A 15,210-nucleotide genomic window follows, 5' to 3' on the forward strand; every position below is an offset into this window, starting at 1 on the left:
CAGGAAGCTAGTGAGAACAAACAGTGGATAGTTAATGAAAGGGGAATGTGTACAAATGGGACATAATTTGACTTAGTTTAAATAAATATATTATATTGTAAATATTTGTAATATATACAAATTATATTATACATTTTCTAAATATTTCACGAATTGCAATTAATTATTTTGAATGACACAGTTAGTGTATTAAAGAAAATAATCTGACCTTCAGTTGTTCTTCCAAAGCAGCGGTTGCATGGTCTCCATTAGATTCATCGACCACCACCACCATGTGAGTGAGAGAATTGACCCTCACTTGTTCCTGTTCTAAGTCTTCTTGAAGCACCTGTAAGGTTAAAATAATTAAAAGCAATTAGAATAATAGTCTCCTGAACTGAATGCCAAAAAACATTTTCCCCAAATATGTGGGATTTAATTTCTGTCATGTTTTGGGTAATGTAATTTTTTATTAAACCAGAACCATTCCAAGCAAATTTTCTGCTATGGTGCTCAGCAAAATTAGCACATTTCTACTGTCAACTGAACGTGGAAGTACAGAGAGGGAGAATCAGTTGAGAAAAGCATGGTAGGATGTTCTACACCTTATCCCACCTCCTTTCACCTTTTTCAGGACTTTATTCCTAGAATTACCTGCTATCTCGCATCTTCAGCATCTCCTTCTCTACTGAAGCTCACCATTATCAACTGTAACAAGACAAACTCTCTTGAAGCAAAGTACCCTTCCTGTTACTGCCTTATTATTTGTTCCCCTTCACTGAAAAATATTTTGTTTTCTACACTTACTCTTGCCATTTCTTTACCCTACTATTCTCTTTGACTGAAGATAAATAAACTTTTGCTGAATGAATGGTGCCAGGCAGAGGGACAGGGCAAATGCACAAATGAGTTTGGATAAAGATTACAATCTAATAGGAGGGATTTGCTTTTGAAAAGCTGTAATTACAACCACACTGACATCACATATAACCATAAAACAGTAGTCTCATCTTTCAAAAATCATAGTATACAACTTTATAAAGATAAACAGGATAAGCAGAGCGATAAATAGAGAAGGAGTAACAGAGAAGGATGCTCTAGAACTGAGACATCTTTCCTGGGAGCTCCAGTTCCCTCAAGTCCTTATCACACTACCCTCATTGTGATTAGAAAATCCTACATGAGTACCCAAAATGTCTAATCAGCTAGTTTGCTCCTTGGAATGCTTTATTATATAATATACTAATGGAGAAGCAGGTTTGGGACAAGGTCTGTTAATTTCTGGAAAATCTGCAGTCCTTTCCTGTTAGACAATGATGTTTGGTACCTATCAGAGCAGCTCATTGTTATGCAAACCCTATGGTAGATGGAAGGGAACTTATTTGGGATTGGTCACAGCACAAACTCAGAGACATGAGCATTTTTTTTTAATTTTTTTTTCCATTTTATTTATTTTTTCAACGTAACAGTATTCATTGTTTTTGCACAACACCCAGTGCTCCATGCAAAACGTGCCCTCCCCATTACCCACCACCTGTTTCCCCAACCTCCCACCCCTGACCCTTCAAAACCCTCAGGTTGTTTTTCAGAGTCCATAAGAGACATGAGCATTTTTATCCTAGGACTTTAATTTTTTGAGTCTCAATATTTTAGAGCACTATCAAATCACTTACTTTTAGTTCCTCTCTCTAGATTTTCATGCCATATTTTCAAGTGAAGCAATTTAGAATAAAATGACTCTGCATTTATTTTGTGTGTGGAGTCTATACTGCCTATCACGCCTTTGACATTCCAGAGCTTACACTGGGTAATAAAACTCTTTCTGCCATGAGGCTGAAAATGGATACATTAACATTCAGAATTGTCCTTGAAAGTTATATTGAGTCTATGTTTTCTGAGTTATATAAGGCAAGACTGGAAGCATTTCAACTGTGTCAGCCAGAAATTGTAAAAATAATTAGAATAATATTTTGGTGGCCAATAATATTTTGGTGGCCATAGTTCATTTCCTTAATCCGTCCAAATTCTTTCTCCCTACCATTCAAGTATGAGAGTATACACAATCACATGTATTAAAAACAACTAGGAAATAATACTATACTGCTCATATCTTTACATCTAAATTGTTGTTTTCACTGGTTTAATATATTTTAATAAAGGAACTTGAGAAAAATAATCATTTGATTGTGAATTACTAATTTTAAAACTGGGTTCAGTCTTTCTAAATCATATGTGATCAAACATACTACTTATTTTCTCCAGCACTTAGATTTCTGACTTTGTTTTGCTTACCTAGTTGCTTTATAATCAGAAATCACATTCTTGCCATATTTTTCCCCCAGGGAAGATTGGTTTGTTTATTTAACTTTCTATTGTGAAGAATTTGAAACATATACAAAAGTCAAAAGAACCATATGAAAGTCCATGTGCTGACCACCAGCCCTAACTTCCATCAACCCAAGGCTGGTTCTGTCCATCCACGTCCCAACCCCTATTATTTTTGTTGCAAAATTTAAATATTATAGGACTGCATTCAAATTTAAGTATATAGTTCTAAGAATAATCACTATTTTGAACATAGTCACAACAGTACGATTTTCAGATCAAAAAATTAACGATTGGGGCACCTGGGTGGCTCAATGGGTTAAAGCCTCTGCCTTTGGCTCAGGTCAGGATCCCAGGGTCCTGGGATCAAGCCCCGCATCAGGATCTCTGCTCAAGAGGGAGCCTGCTTCCCCCTCTCTCTGCCTGCCTCTCTGCCTACTTGTGATCTCTCCCTCTGTCAAATAAATAAAATCTTTTTAAAAATTAACAATAATTTCTTAATATTACTATTTAAATTTCAGATTATCTCAAAAATGACATATTCTTTTCAGTTTGTTTGAATCAAAATTCAAATAAGAATCACACCATGGTTTGGTTGCAATTCTGTGTCTCTTAAATCTCTTCTGATCTATGAGATTCCCCTCCCATCTCTTTTTTAATTTATTTAACTTGCTGTATTATATTTTATCGTATTGTATTCTAATTCCAGTATAGTTAATATATGGTGTTATATTAGTTTCAGGTGTACAATATAGTGATTCAACAATCCCGTATGTTACTCAGTGCTCAAGATAAGTGTACTCATTTTTTTTGTCGAAGGAAATTTTTATTTTTTTTTATTGTGTTATGTTAGTCACCATAAATACATTGCCATACTTATTTAAATTTTATGCTTTTGCAGGAGTGCTAACACAAAGAACCACTAAAGCTAGTTGTGGGTTGATAGCTTCAAAACCAAACATAAGACCTATTAGAATTTATAGTAAAGGAAAAAGGAACACGGGAAAGGCACTCCACAGTGCCTCAAATTCTTGGAAGAGAGCATAGCACCAGGGGAGATGAGCATATACTATTTGATTTAAGTTATTTCCAGTAATTCTTTTTCTCTTCTATGACTTTTTTCAAATTATACCTCTTCTTTTACTCATAATCATGGATTAAAACAAAAAGGGTTAAACTTAACTTTTCTGAGCGTACTCCATAGCCTCAAAACAGAAGCCACTGAAACATTATAATCATATTTCCTATTTCCCCAGATCTGCCCTCTGAAAATAAATAGAATGCATACCACAATATTTGTTAATGCCCCCAGTAACATCAAAAGACAGACTATAAAATATCCAATGTCTAGAGTTCATTTTTTAAAAAAGTTGATTCTTGGAAGGAGCAAAAATGTCACATACAGAGAGCTGGGATTAAAAAGTTAAATTTTTCTACCCACCTACATATCCACGAATAAGGGCCTAGATCATTGGTAGAAACTAGGCCCTCCTGCTTCCCTCTTTGAGAAACCACAGATTTCAAAGACTACTAATTTTTAAAATACATTACAATTTTTAAAGCTGTTTTAAAATGAATTTTAAGTATTTCTTATGGATTTGTATTTCTCTTAGCTGGATTTAAATAATAGAGATTTACAGTAGATTTGCTAATTGATCCTGAAATTATGAGCCAAATTATTCCATATATATATATATATATATATATATATATATATATATATATCCAGAGAAGTATGCTAACATTTTTGCATATCAGGAAATAATACCTTCAAATTGAAGGGCTGTAATATGATTGTTAAAGTATGTTTTTCTTGCCTAAAAGCATATAAATTATTTACAGAAACACAAGTACATGCTAGGTATTTTATTAGTATTTCTTGCCATTATTTTTATTCAGGTAATGCATTTGTTACACTTACCAGATGAAAAAAAATTCAGGCTCCTAATTACATTTCTATACCATTATTAGATAGATACAAATGTCAGCAATGTTTGTTCTCTAATGTCAACAAACAATCTCTTTTTTCCTTATGACAAGAGAAAAGGCCAACAGTGAAATTTAACATTAAAAATGCTTAGATTTGATGATCAGATTTTGTTATACCTCTGTAAATAATTTTATTTCTTATAAATTATTCTGTAGTTAAAGGTCCTGACCAAATTTGTTATTCCCTTAGTACATATTCACAATTTTGTGATTTAAATATGACTTTTCTTCTGTTCCCTTCAAATGTCATCAGTAGTAGTGAATCCTTCTTGCCCCGACCCATGTCAACTTGTTTTTCAAAAACTGGCTCAGAATGATCACTGAGGAAGAGTCACTTTAGCATTTACTCCAAATTTAAGTTTGTGCTTTATTAGCACACAGGTAAAGTAATGCTTGGAAAATAAAGGAATGGAAATATGTAAGGCTAGGTAATTACTAGATTTGACTGCAGAGGTGAAGATGAACCATTAATAGAAATATAGAGAAAGAGAACACAAAAACAAGGTCTCTCATAATCTCCCTAGGAGGTTCTACAATACTTCCCTTGGCCATAGTATATGCTCAGTAACATGCCTACATACATAGACTATTTCATTACTTCTACTTCAATGATCAACCAACATAAAATTGCCAACACCGAGTCTTACATGCACACACACGTGGACACATGCACACACACATATATATACACATCTAGAAACAACACAGATCATATGCTATGTATGGATGCTAAGACCATCTGCTGCCTCCCACGTATTACTTTAAATTATAAAAAAAAAAAAAAGAAAGAAAGGATGAATACCCAACTTTTGTAGCAACATGGACGGGACTGGAAGTGATTATGCTGAGTGAAATAAGTCAAGCAGAGAGAGTCAAGTATCATATTGTTTCACTTATATGTGGAGCATAACAAATGACATGGAGGACATTGGGAGATGAAGAGGAGAAGGAAGTTGAGGGAAATTGGAAGGGGAGGCGAACCATAAGAGACTATGGACTCTGAAAAACAACCTGAGGGTTTTGAAGGGGCGGGGGTGGGAGGTTGGGGGAACCAGGTGGTGGGTAATAGGGAGGGCACGTATTGCATGGAGCACTGGGTGTTGTGCAAAAACAATGAATACTGTTACGCTGAAAAAATAAATTAATTAATTAAGAAAATGAAATAAAAAAATAAATTGGTGAGTGCTGTGAATTATGTAAGAATGATGATTACAGACCTGTACCCCTGAAGCAAATAATACATTATATGTTAATAAAACAATTAATATAATTAAAAGATGTTGAACAAAATATAAAATTTAAGAAATCTGCCAAATTTTAGTTTAGCCTAAGAAAAAGTATATAAAAAGAAAGGATGATGAGAACAAAACTTGTATCACATAGAAAATTTGCAAAAAGTCTTAAGAAATTTGAAGAGTTTCTAGAAACATGGGATAAGACCAACACCTAGGAAAATAGTATTTTAAAAAAATATCTATCTCAGGAACAACAACAAGTCCCTAGACACTTATGAACAATTAGCTAATGTAATACATCTTGATATGAATTGATTTCATTTTCAGATAAAAACATCCTGGCCAAATCAGGAAATTTTATGATTTCTTAAGAAATGATGAGAAGGTGGGCAATTTATCCTTCTATTTCACCTTTTCTCTTATGGCCATTCTTACTTCCGTCTTTCCATCAGCTCTACACTGGTCTAGGCTCTGTAACTCCTTCCCTGAGAGAAATGATCTGGAAATGACTTGCCATTCTATTTTCTGTCCAATATTCACTTTGCTAAGCCTGACTGGTCACAGTGTAGTTCAGTTCTTCAGGCGGATCTATTTATAGTATGTAATTTTGTTGTACACTTGCAGAATATTTTTTAAAAAGCTACCTCAATAGGCCTTCCTAGAAGACTTTTTATTCTGATAACCATTTACTAAATGTGATTGTAGAGTTATATTAGTCTTTATATCAGAACCCACTCTTTTTTACCTTCTTGTTAGAAATAAATGTTTATGTTTCAGCCAACTCCTAAGCTACCAAAGGGGGGCTCTAAAGAACATTTCAAAGACCTCTGAAAGATTTTAAAAACCTTAAGATTCCCACCTAAAGCTTCCCAAGTGCAAAATGAGGGCTCAAGAAATATGAAAAATTGTTTTAAAAACAGAGTTGATAATTAATGTATCCTGCCTTGTTTGGAGTTTAAGTAGAATAAGGTATGGTATGGATGAAAGACTAATAAAAACCTATGCATGTTTAAAGGTGTGGGATATGAAGTCAGATTTCCTGGGTTTGATTTCTGGATGCATTGCTAACCAGCTATGCGACCTTGAGAAAGTTTTCAGTCACACCAAGCCTCAACTTACTAATTTCCAAACTTGGGATAATAAGAGTACCTATCTCTTTACGTAGTTAGGAATTCTGAATATGATATAATTGCTTAACACATTGCCTGACACGCAGCATGAACTCACTAAACATTAACAGCCAGTACTAAAATCTCACATTTAGGCACATTCAGAACAAAGACTTCAAAGCCTATTGCAAGAAGCCAATAGTCACCTCATTCACCCTCATCTAATTCCTGCTGTCTATCATCCTCTAATACATACCATAAGTACAGAAAGGGTGTGCTCTTGGAAATTCGGGAATGAAGGACTGAAGTTATAGCCAATACTTAGGATTTGGAAAAATATAAAATGAATTTTATTTTATTTTATAAGACAAATCTGACTATTTTTTATTATGTTCCATTAACCACTGTGTAGTACATCATTAGTTTTTGATGTAGTGTTCAATGATTCATTAGTTACATATAACACCCAGTGCTCATCAGAAAATACAGAAGTAAGACTTTAATTTCCAAACTATTACATGAGATTAACAACAGAAGCTTTAAACTAACTGATCTAGTGATCACATACATTGCTAAAAAATGAGTATGGTCAGAAAAGGTATATGATGGGGGAAGGAGGACAGACCCTAATCACTAGATAATAGACTTCAATTCTCATACTTTTCCTCCTTCCTCTGTAATCCATGCATGCAGGCATCCATACATCCTGCCCAGAGTTACACTGCTGAAAACAGCAATTAAAGTGAACACTAAGAAAATATAATAAATATCATGCCTTTAGCCTAACAATAATTAATGAAAAAGAAGAGAACAGGAATATTGGGAGAGAGGGGCAAGGTGAAAGTTTTCAGGCACAGCACAGAGGAAGTGATATGCATGTCAATGTGATATTTCATTCTACTAATTATCCTTCTGCTCAGACACCACTGCTATTCTCATCATAAGCCTATTCTGTTTTATGTTCTCCTTCTAGTTGCCTTTGCCCTAATTTTAAAGAAAGAGCTACAAGATTAATGCTGAAAATCATTTCATTAACCATTTTAATTCTGAACACTTCATCTGCAGTTACCACTAGTGTGCTTTTTCCCCACTGCTGACTCTGAGTCTGAGGACCTACATACAGTCTCTCCATCTCTTCCATCTAAACATTCCCAAGCCAGGAAAAATCAAGTGCCACACTTGCCCAGTCTCCTTGCTACTCTCTGCATTTGATCTAGCCTCTAGGACAGCTACTGGAGTCAAACTTCCTTGGAATCTAAGAAAAAAGGTCAAGATGGAAAGCCAAAATCTGTTGATTACTATTTAATTCACCTCAGCAATTCCTTAACCTCACTGAACACAGTGGAATATTAATCAGCCATCAGAAAGGATGAACACCCACCATTTGCATCAACATGGTTGCAACTGGAGGGGATTACGCTAATTGACATAAGTCAGGTAGAGAAAGACAATTATCATATGGTTTCACTCATATGCGGAACATAAGGAATACTGCGGAGGACCACCAGGGAAGAAAGGGAAAACTGAATGGGAAGAAATCAGAGAGAGAGACAAACCATGGGAGACTCTGGACTCCAAGAAGCAAACTGAGGGTTACAGAGGGGAAGCGGTGGGGGAGGCGGGGTAACCAGGTCATGGGTATTAAGGAGAACATATGTTGTGATGAGCCCTGGGTATTATATGCAACTAATGAATCATTTAACATTACATCAAAAACTAATGATGTACTATATGCCAGTTAACTGAACATTAATAACAACAAAAAAAAGAAAACAAAGAGGGAAAAATCAATCAATCAATCAATCAATCAATCAGTCCCTCCAGGACAGGTTTAGTACTGGAATTAAATGCGGTTAACACTTTAGAATCAGCTACCCTAAAGCTTAGAGTTGATAGATGGTGATAAAATGCTGATTCTTCTTCTAGTTCTGACACTATCACTTTATTATTCAATTCTTAGACTAAGATCCATGGAAACAGTCTCTCTGGGCATCAGTATTTACTCCCCAAGGCTTTCAATAATCACATCATGTATCCTTTTTTAAATTTCTTTTCAGCATAACAGTATTCATTGTTTTGCCACCATACCCAGTGCTCCATGCAACACGTGCCCTCCCTAATACCCACCACCTTGTTCCCCCAACCTCTCACCCCCCGCCCCTTCAAGACCCTCAGGTTGTTTTTCAGTCCATAGTCTCTCATGGTTCACGATGTATCTTCTAATTACTAAATATTCTTAGTGTGCTGAAAATATAGAACATCATATTAAAAATATCAAATTTAGGGGCTCCTGGGTGACTTAGTTGGTTAAGTGTCTGACTTTTGGTTTCAGCTCAGGTCTTGATCTCAGACTGGTGAGGTCAAGCTCCAAGTTGGACTCCATGCTCAATGGGGAGTCTGCTTGAGATTCATTCCCCCTCCCCCTCTGTGCTCTCTCTCTCTCTTTCTCTCTCTGACATGGAACTCTACAGCAAAAACTAATGATGTACTGTATAGTGACTAGCATAACATAATAAAGAAGTTGAATCTAAAATATTATCCAGTATAAATTATCTCTACAATTTGTTGTTCCATTAAAAAACAGAGTACTATCAATTGTACTACTAGAAATCATTTTGCTTATAACAGAACTATTAAACACAAAATTATAGTATACTGTAGTTACCAATTTTATACTCCTTAGAAAGATACACAGTAAAAAATTTTTAATTAAAAAAGAGACACAGTGCCATCAACCTTATTTTTAATATGAGACTGGATTTATAGTCTTGTATTTTGTCATAAGACACATGAATATATTTTCCAAGAAAAATTATTTTCTTAAAACTCATACTATCATATCTTTTATGACTTTCCTGTGAAAAATTTCCCCTAAAATGCATTCTAAAATGTTTTATACATGTAAATAATTCATTTACACTATTAATATTGCATTACCTATTCAAGGAAACTGAAATTAATTGGTATTGGTTCAGAAAAACAGAGATACTTTACATTAGAATAGTTCCTTAAGTGAGAGATAGAGTCATCTGTTTTCTTTTTTTTTTTCTTTACTCTCCCCAGAGCCAGAAACTTCTAATAAAGAAGTATTATAGGAGAAATTAAGAATAAAAAAATAAAGCTAGTGTCTCTAAGAGTATGGCGTCTGGATAGTTGTATTTCAGTAGATGTACTGATGTACTTGAAAGCAAGGCTGTGGTATTTTGAGCAATGTAATGTTACTGAATCAGTATTCAGTGATTTTTAATGAACCAATTAGTAATCTCTTAGCTGGAATAACTTGATTTGTTAAAAGAATGTGAGCATGGATTTATTATCATTATTATTATTTTAATTAAATTAATAGCATATCTAGTATGTAAAGTTGTCCTTGGAATCTGCTGCTTGCTTACAGCATAGAGATAGGAAATTAGATGCCTTCTCAAGTATATTTTATTTATTTTTTATTATTATTTTTATTATGTTAGTCACCATACAGTATATCATTAGTTTTTGATGTAGTGTTCCATGATTCATTGTTTAAACATAACAGCTAGTGCTCCATGCAATATGTGCCCTCCTTACTACCCATCGAGTAGATTTTAAGAAATTAAAACTGAGATCAGGCAAATACAATTCCGTTGAATATGAAGAGTAATACTGTCTTTTTCTAATTTAACGCACCACTTCCTGATATCAAAAGAATGCTATTATCACACAAATCAATCTCATTTGGCTTGGAGACATGTCCAATGTTATACTGTTAATATACAATAAGTAATAGCTAAGATCATTCATATAATTCTAGGTACCAGGTATTATTTAAGTGGTTTTTATTCAATTATGTGTCCAATGTTTTTATCATCCCCATAAGGTCAATATCATCATAATCACTGTCCTGATTTCATACTTGGGGAAACTGAGGCATAAAATGGTTAAGTAACCTCTGTTAAGTAATTCACCTTGCAAATGATAGAGCTACGTCTTCATCCTAGGTATTCTGGCTGCAGAGTCTATAATATACTGCCTCTATATTCGAGATATTAATACACTTAAATGTGCATAAGAGATAGATCTGTTTTGTATAACCGCACAACTTAAGGCCCATAAAAGAAACTTAAACTGTTTTATGTTAAGTGTATGTGTATGTGTGTATACTCAATTGAGTTCCAGGTTTTAGTCCTCTGGTGACACTTGAATTCAACCTATTACATTTTAACGACTACTACCATAAGGATCGCTTTAAAAATACATACACACACATACACAATATGTGTATGTTCTTATTATTTGAAATCAGTGTGAAGAGAGAGTCAATTTAGCAATAAATGGTAATCAGAACAGTGTTTAATATGGGGTTTTGGGCATTAGTAGGAGGTTCAAGTGACTTTTTTCTGCGTGGTTTAGTTTCTTTGACTGTTTTTAATTTCTCTCTCATGAATCCTTCCTATCTGGATATTCTCTCTTGGAACATATTTGTCATCATGCTGTGTATGTGATATAGTCACAGGATCTCCCACTTGAGGGAATACATGTTTTCCTCCCAGGATTCCTATTCTGTGCCCCTTGAAGGTCAAGTAAGATCTACATGGAATCCAAAAATAGAGAAAGTACAATTTTTCTAGGACTTCTCTCTCCTTTCTTAATAAGAATCTGGGGGTGGGGCGCCTCGGTGGCTCAGTGGATTAAGCCGCTGCCTTCGGCTCAGGTCATGATCTCAGGGTCCTGGGATCGAGCCCCGCATCAGGCTCTCTGCTCTGCAGGGAGCCTGCTTCCTCCTCTCTCTCTGCCTGCCTCTCTGCCTACTTGTGATTTCTCTCTCTGTCAAATAAATAAATAAAATCTTTAAAAAAAAATAAGAATCTGGGGGTAAAGATTAAATTATAAGTTCAGTTTTAAAAAGGGGTCAACCAGACCTAATTTAGCCTGTGACTGAGGCCAAAGGGCAAAAAGTCCTTATAATTTATATTAAGTTCACTATGATTCACAAGGCCACAGTTCTGCACACAAATTTAAGAATAGAGTCTTAGGATTACAGATAGTACAGTTTGCCCAGCTGGTCCACTCTTCACATATTCCTCACAAATTGATCACCCTGTGGCAGGTACCCAGCTAAAAATTTGATTCCATCGAAAGGATTTCCTTTTCCACATAAGCAAGGGTTACAAGCTTGATTCCTATGGAAATATCCAGGTATGACTCCTGGTGGAATCTTCTGTGATATTTACAAGGATGCTAAGATTACAATCATTGAGGAATTTTAACAGGAAATGAAATAGGGATAGACAGAAAGAACAAATGTCAGAGGTAGCAATAGGGCATCAGAGATATCTCTCCACATAATGTGTGTTACAGATGTGTTCCTTCATCATCTATGAGTTGTTTCCTTGCCCCTACTCATAATTTTTTATTTAAGTTGTCATATCCATGTGTCTCTAAGGAAGCAATGATGAGGTTTTTGTGTATGATAAAATGAGTCAGAACTATCTAAAGTGTCTGCTCAAAAAAAAAATTTACAGAGCATCAGTTACATACTAAGTACTTGTCTACGCAGTGGAGAAACACAGAAGTCTATCTGGTTCTCTGGCTGTAGCATAGTATTTTTTCATGATTATATTGTTTATCTTTATTGCCATAGCCATCAAACATACATTAACCACTTATTAGCGTCAAAGGAAATAAAATGGAATTTCACAGCATAACTAATAACATCTTTTAATCTTACTAAAGATGGAAGGAGAGCTAACTAGTTACTAAAAGCATGACTTGATTCCATGGCATTCTTAGGCTTTTCAGAATCCCACTCTTCCCAATTACTGCATTTCTATCTTAGTACTGCCTATTTTTCAAAATCCAACTTTGCTTCCCAATTGCCCAGTCTCACAATCTATTACCTCACATCCTTTGCTCATTTCCTAAACTTAGTCCTGCTGGTCTGCTGTTGATTTCTGAAATGTGTCCTACACCTGTTAAAAATTTTTATTGACAGGGAGGCCTGGGTGGTTCACTCGTTAATTGTCTACCTTCGGATCGGGTCCTGATCCCAGAGTCCTGGGATCGAGCCCCACATCAGGCTCTCTGCTCAGCAGGAGCCTGCTTCTCCCTCTCCTTACCGCTCCCCCTGCTTCTGCTTGCTTGCTCGCTCTCTCTCTCTCTCTGTGTCAAATAAATAAATAAATAAATAAACTCTTAAGAAAAAAGAAAAACAAAAAAATAATTTTCATTGACACTGCCTCCATTCAGACTCTATATGCTTTCTGCAGCATCCTCCTACCATGTCTTCTGGCTTCCTATTCATCTGTGCTCTGATTTATCTTACAAGATATATCTTCCTTAAAAAATTAAATAGACTTTCCTAAGTCACTACTCTTCAGTTTAATTTCTCATCAATAATAGCTCCCTACTACACACTGAGTAACTCCAAATGCCTGAGTCTTAAATTCAAGACCCTCCACAATCAGGTTGTACTCTTGTAGCTCTGAGGATAGCACAACACATAATCTAAGCATGTGACATACTCTACATTTTCCCCCCTCATTTCCTTTGCCCAACCAAGTCACTGGTTTTAATATTCTCAAGTCATTTGTCATATTCTGCCTGGTACAATGGTCACTTGTTTTCCATGTCTTTATCTGCTATACTAACATGTGAGTTTCCTGAAGAAGACTCCATATTTAGTAGGTCCCTGTATTCTTCAGACCACCCATTGTGCTTTAGTGTTTGTTCAATGATATGGAACAGAACACAATGGAATAAAATGAAATCCCAGATCCTTTAGCAGGATTACACCTAAACCCTCCTGATTACAGGAACACCTAGATCATTTTAAAGGTCTCAGTCTTGGCAACTGTAATGTTTGGAATTAACTAAGCTGCAAGGAAAGGAGAGATGACTGGGCTTCTAAGAGGTCATTTAATTTGTAGTAATCAGTACTTAACCTAGAACATTCACTGAAGTCAGAATGTAGCACATGTCATATTAATATCTGCAGAATCTAATAACTTGTACGGTAAGGACTTTGTTGATGCTGTTACTAAGTCAATGTAGCTAATAACAAAAGTCTAAATTTCTCAAAAGAATTGGAAACTTGTCTATACACTAAGCCTTAACCTTCATCTCAGGCTGACTGTGCTGTGAGACAAAAGGTTCCTCAATCAAATAATTTCCTTTTGATTAAAAGGCCCTCCCAAATAGCCAATTTACTTCCCCTTAATGAATATCTAAGCCCACAATAGACCTTTATTCCCCAATAATACTGTCACTCCATCAAGGGGAATCCTTTCATTCATTATCAACATCACTAATAAAGTCTGACTCTTAAGACAAAAATAACCAACCAGAATTATTTCTACCATGTTCCTTTGCAAGGGGAAGAAGTTAAATGTATTCATTCTTGAGAGAATAACTTTTGGGTGACTCAGATCTAAAGTAAACCTGTAAAAAGTCTCCCCAAAGCAACAGCTGTGAAGAGTGATTTGTTTTTCCAAGTTTTGCAGCAAACTGAACTTTTCCCAGTTACCCAGAGTTAACACTTCAGCTACGTTTAATAGTAATCACCAACATAGAATCGATTGTTCTACCTTGCCTAATTGACAGAGTCAGTAAAAGTGACTTATCTCCATGGCATTTCACAGTGTTTGCACCTCTAGCCTGCCTTGTTAATAGAATGCTGTTGAAATGAAGATACTAAAGGGTCCTATCGATGAACACAGAGAGGCATACCTGTAATATTCATGGTGTACTTACAAGATTTGCAAATTTTTTTTTCTGTCCTCCTATCCAAGGAGAACAAGAGAAAAGAATAGAAGGAGTAAAGAAGGAGGGAGGGAGGGAGAGAAAGAGAGAGAATAAGCCAGAGTCTTCTGACCTGAGAAGAATTTAAATGGATTCCCAGCACAACAAAATCTGTTTTTTCTTTGATTTTGTTATCTATAATCATCTCTTAGAAAAAGAGAGAAGAAAACTAAGGGATTTAATGTCTATCTATACATAGCTAAAACCCCTAAAAGTTAACTTGGGTAAGGAATGTGGTGATGCAGCTGGGTGGAGCTGCTTTTTTCAGTACCAAGGTTACTGATGTATTTTGCTGTCAGGAGAAATTTCCTTATTTTCATTCACCTACACTTCTTGGGAAGAAAAGCATCAAAGTGAATCAATGACTATTTAAATCAGGCTTTAGTTTGAACCCAGTTACCTAAAGGAAGAACATTTATCTTTTTTTGTTTTATGAAGCATGGCAAGAATAACAACAACAACAAAAAACTCCTTTTAGTGTGTACTTTTAGGAAAGTATATTTCCCGTTTAAATAAATTCAACTATAGAGAATAAAGTGATGGTTGTCAGAGGGAAGGTGGGTGGAGGGATGGGTGAAATAGGTGATGGGAATTAAGAAGTGCACTTGCTGGGGCACCTGGGTGGTTCAGTGGATTAAGCCACTGCCTTCTGCTCAGGTCATGATCTCAGGGTCCTGGGATCCAGTCCCACATCGGCCTCTCTGCTCAGCAGGGAACCTGCTTCCCCCTCTCTCTCTGCCTGCCTCACTGCCTGCCTGTGATCTCTTTCTCTCTCTCTGTGAAATAAGTAAATAAAATCT

The 15,210-nt window shown here is 35.6% G+C and overlaps 1 protein-coding gene across 9 annotated transcripts in view; it reads right to left on the minus strand.

Moving 5' to 3' along the window:
* Positions 1-15,210, minus strand: part of DMD (dystrophin) — a 2,324,635-nt gene that overhangs the window by 1,548,197 nt on the left and 761,228 nt on the right. For all 9 annotated transcript variants that reach the window (XM_045994540.1, XM_045994546.1, XM_045994545.1 and 6 more), the window contains exon 13: positions 209-328. In XM_045994540.1, coding sequence (XP_045850496.1) covers positions 209-328 — 120 coding nt within the window. The remainder of the gene's footprint in view (positions 1-208; positions 329-15,210) is intronic.

This window comes from Meles meles, chromosome X, assembly GCF_922984935.1.
Source record: "Meles meles chromosome X, mMelMel3.1 paternal haplotype, whole genome shotgun sequence".
NCBI classification, from domain to species: Eukaryota; Metazoa; Chordata; class Mammalia; order Carnivora; family Mustelidae; genus Meles; species Meles meles.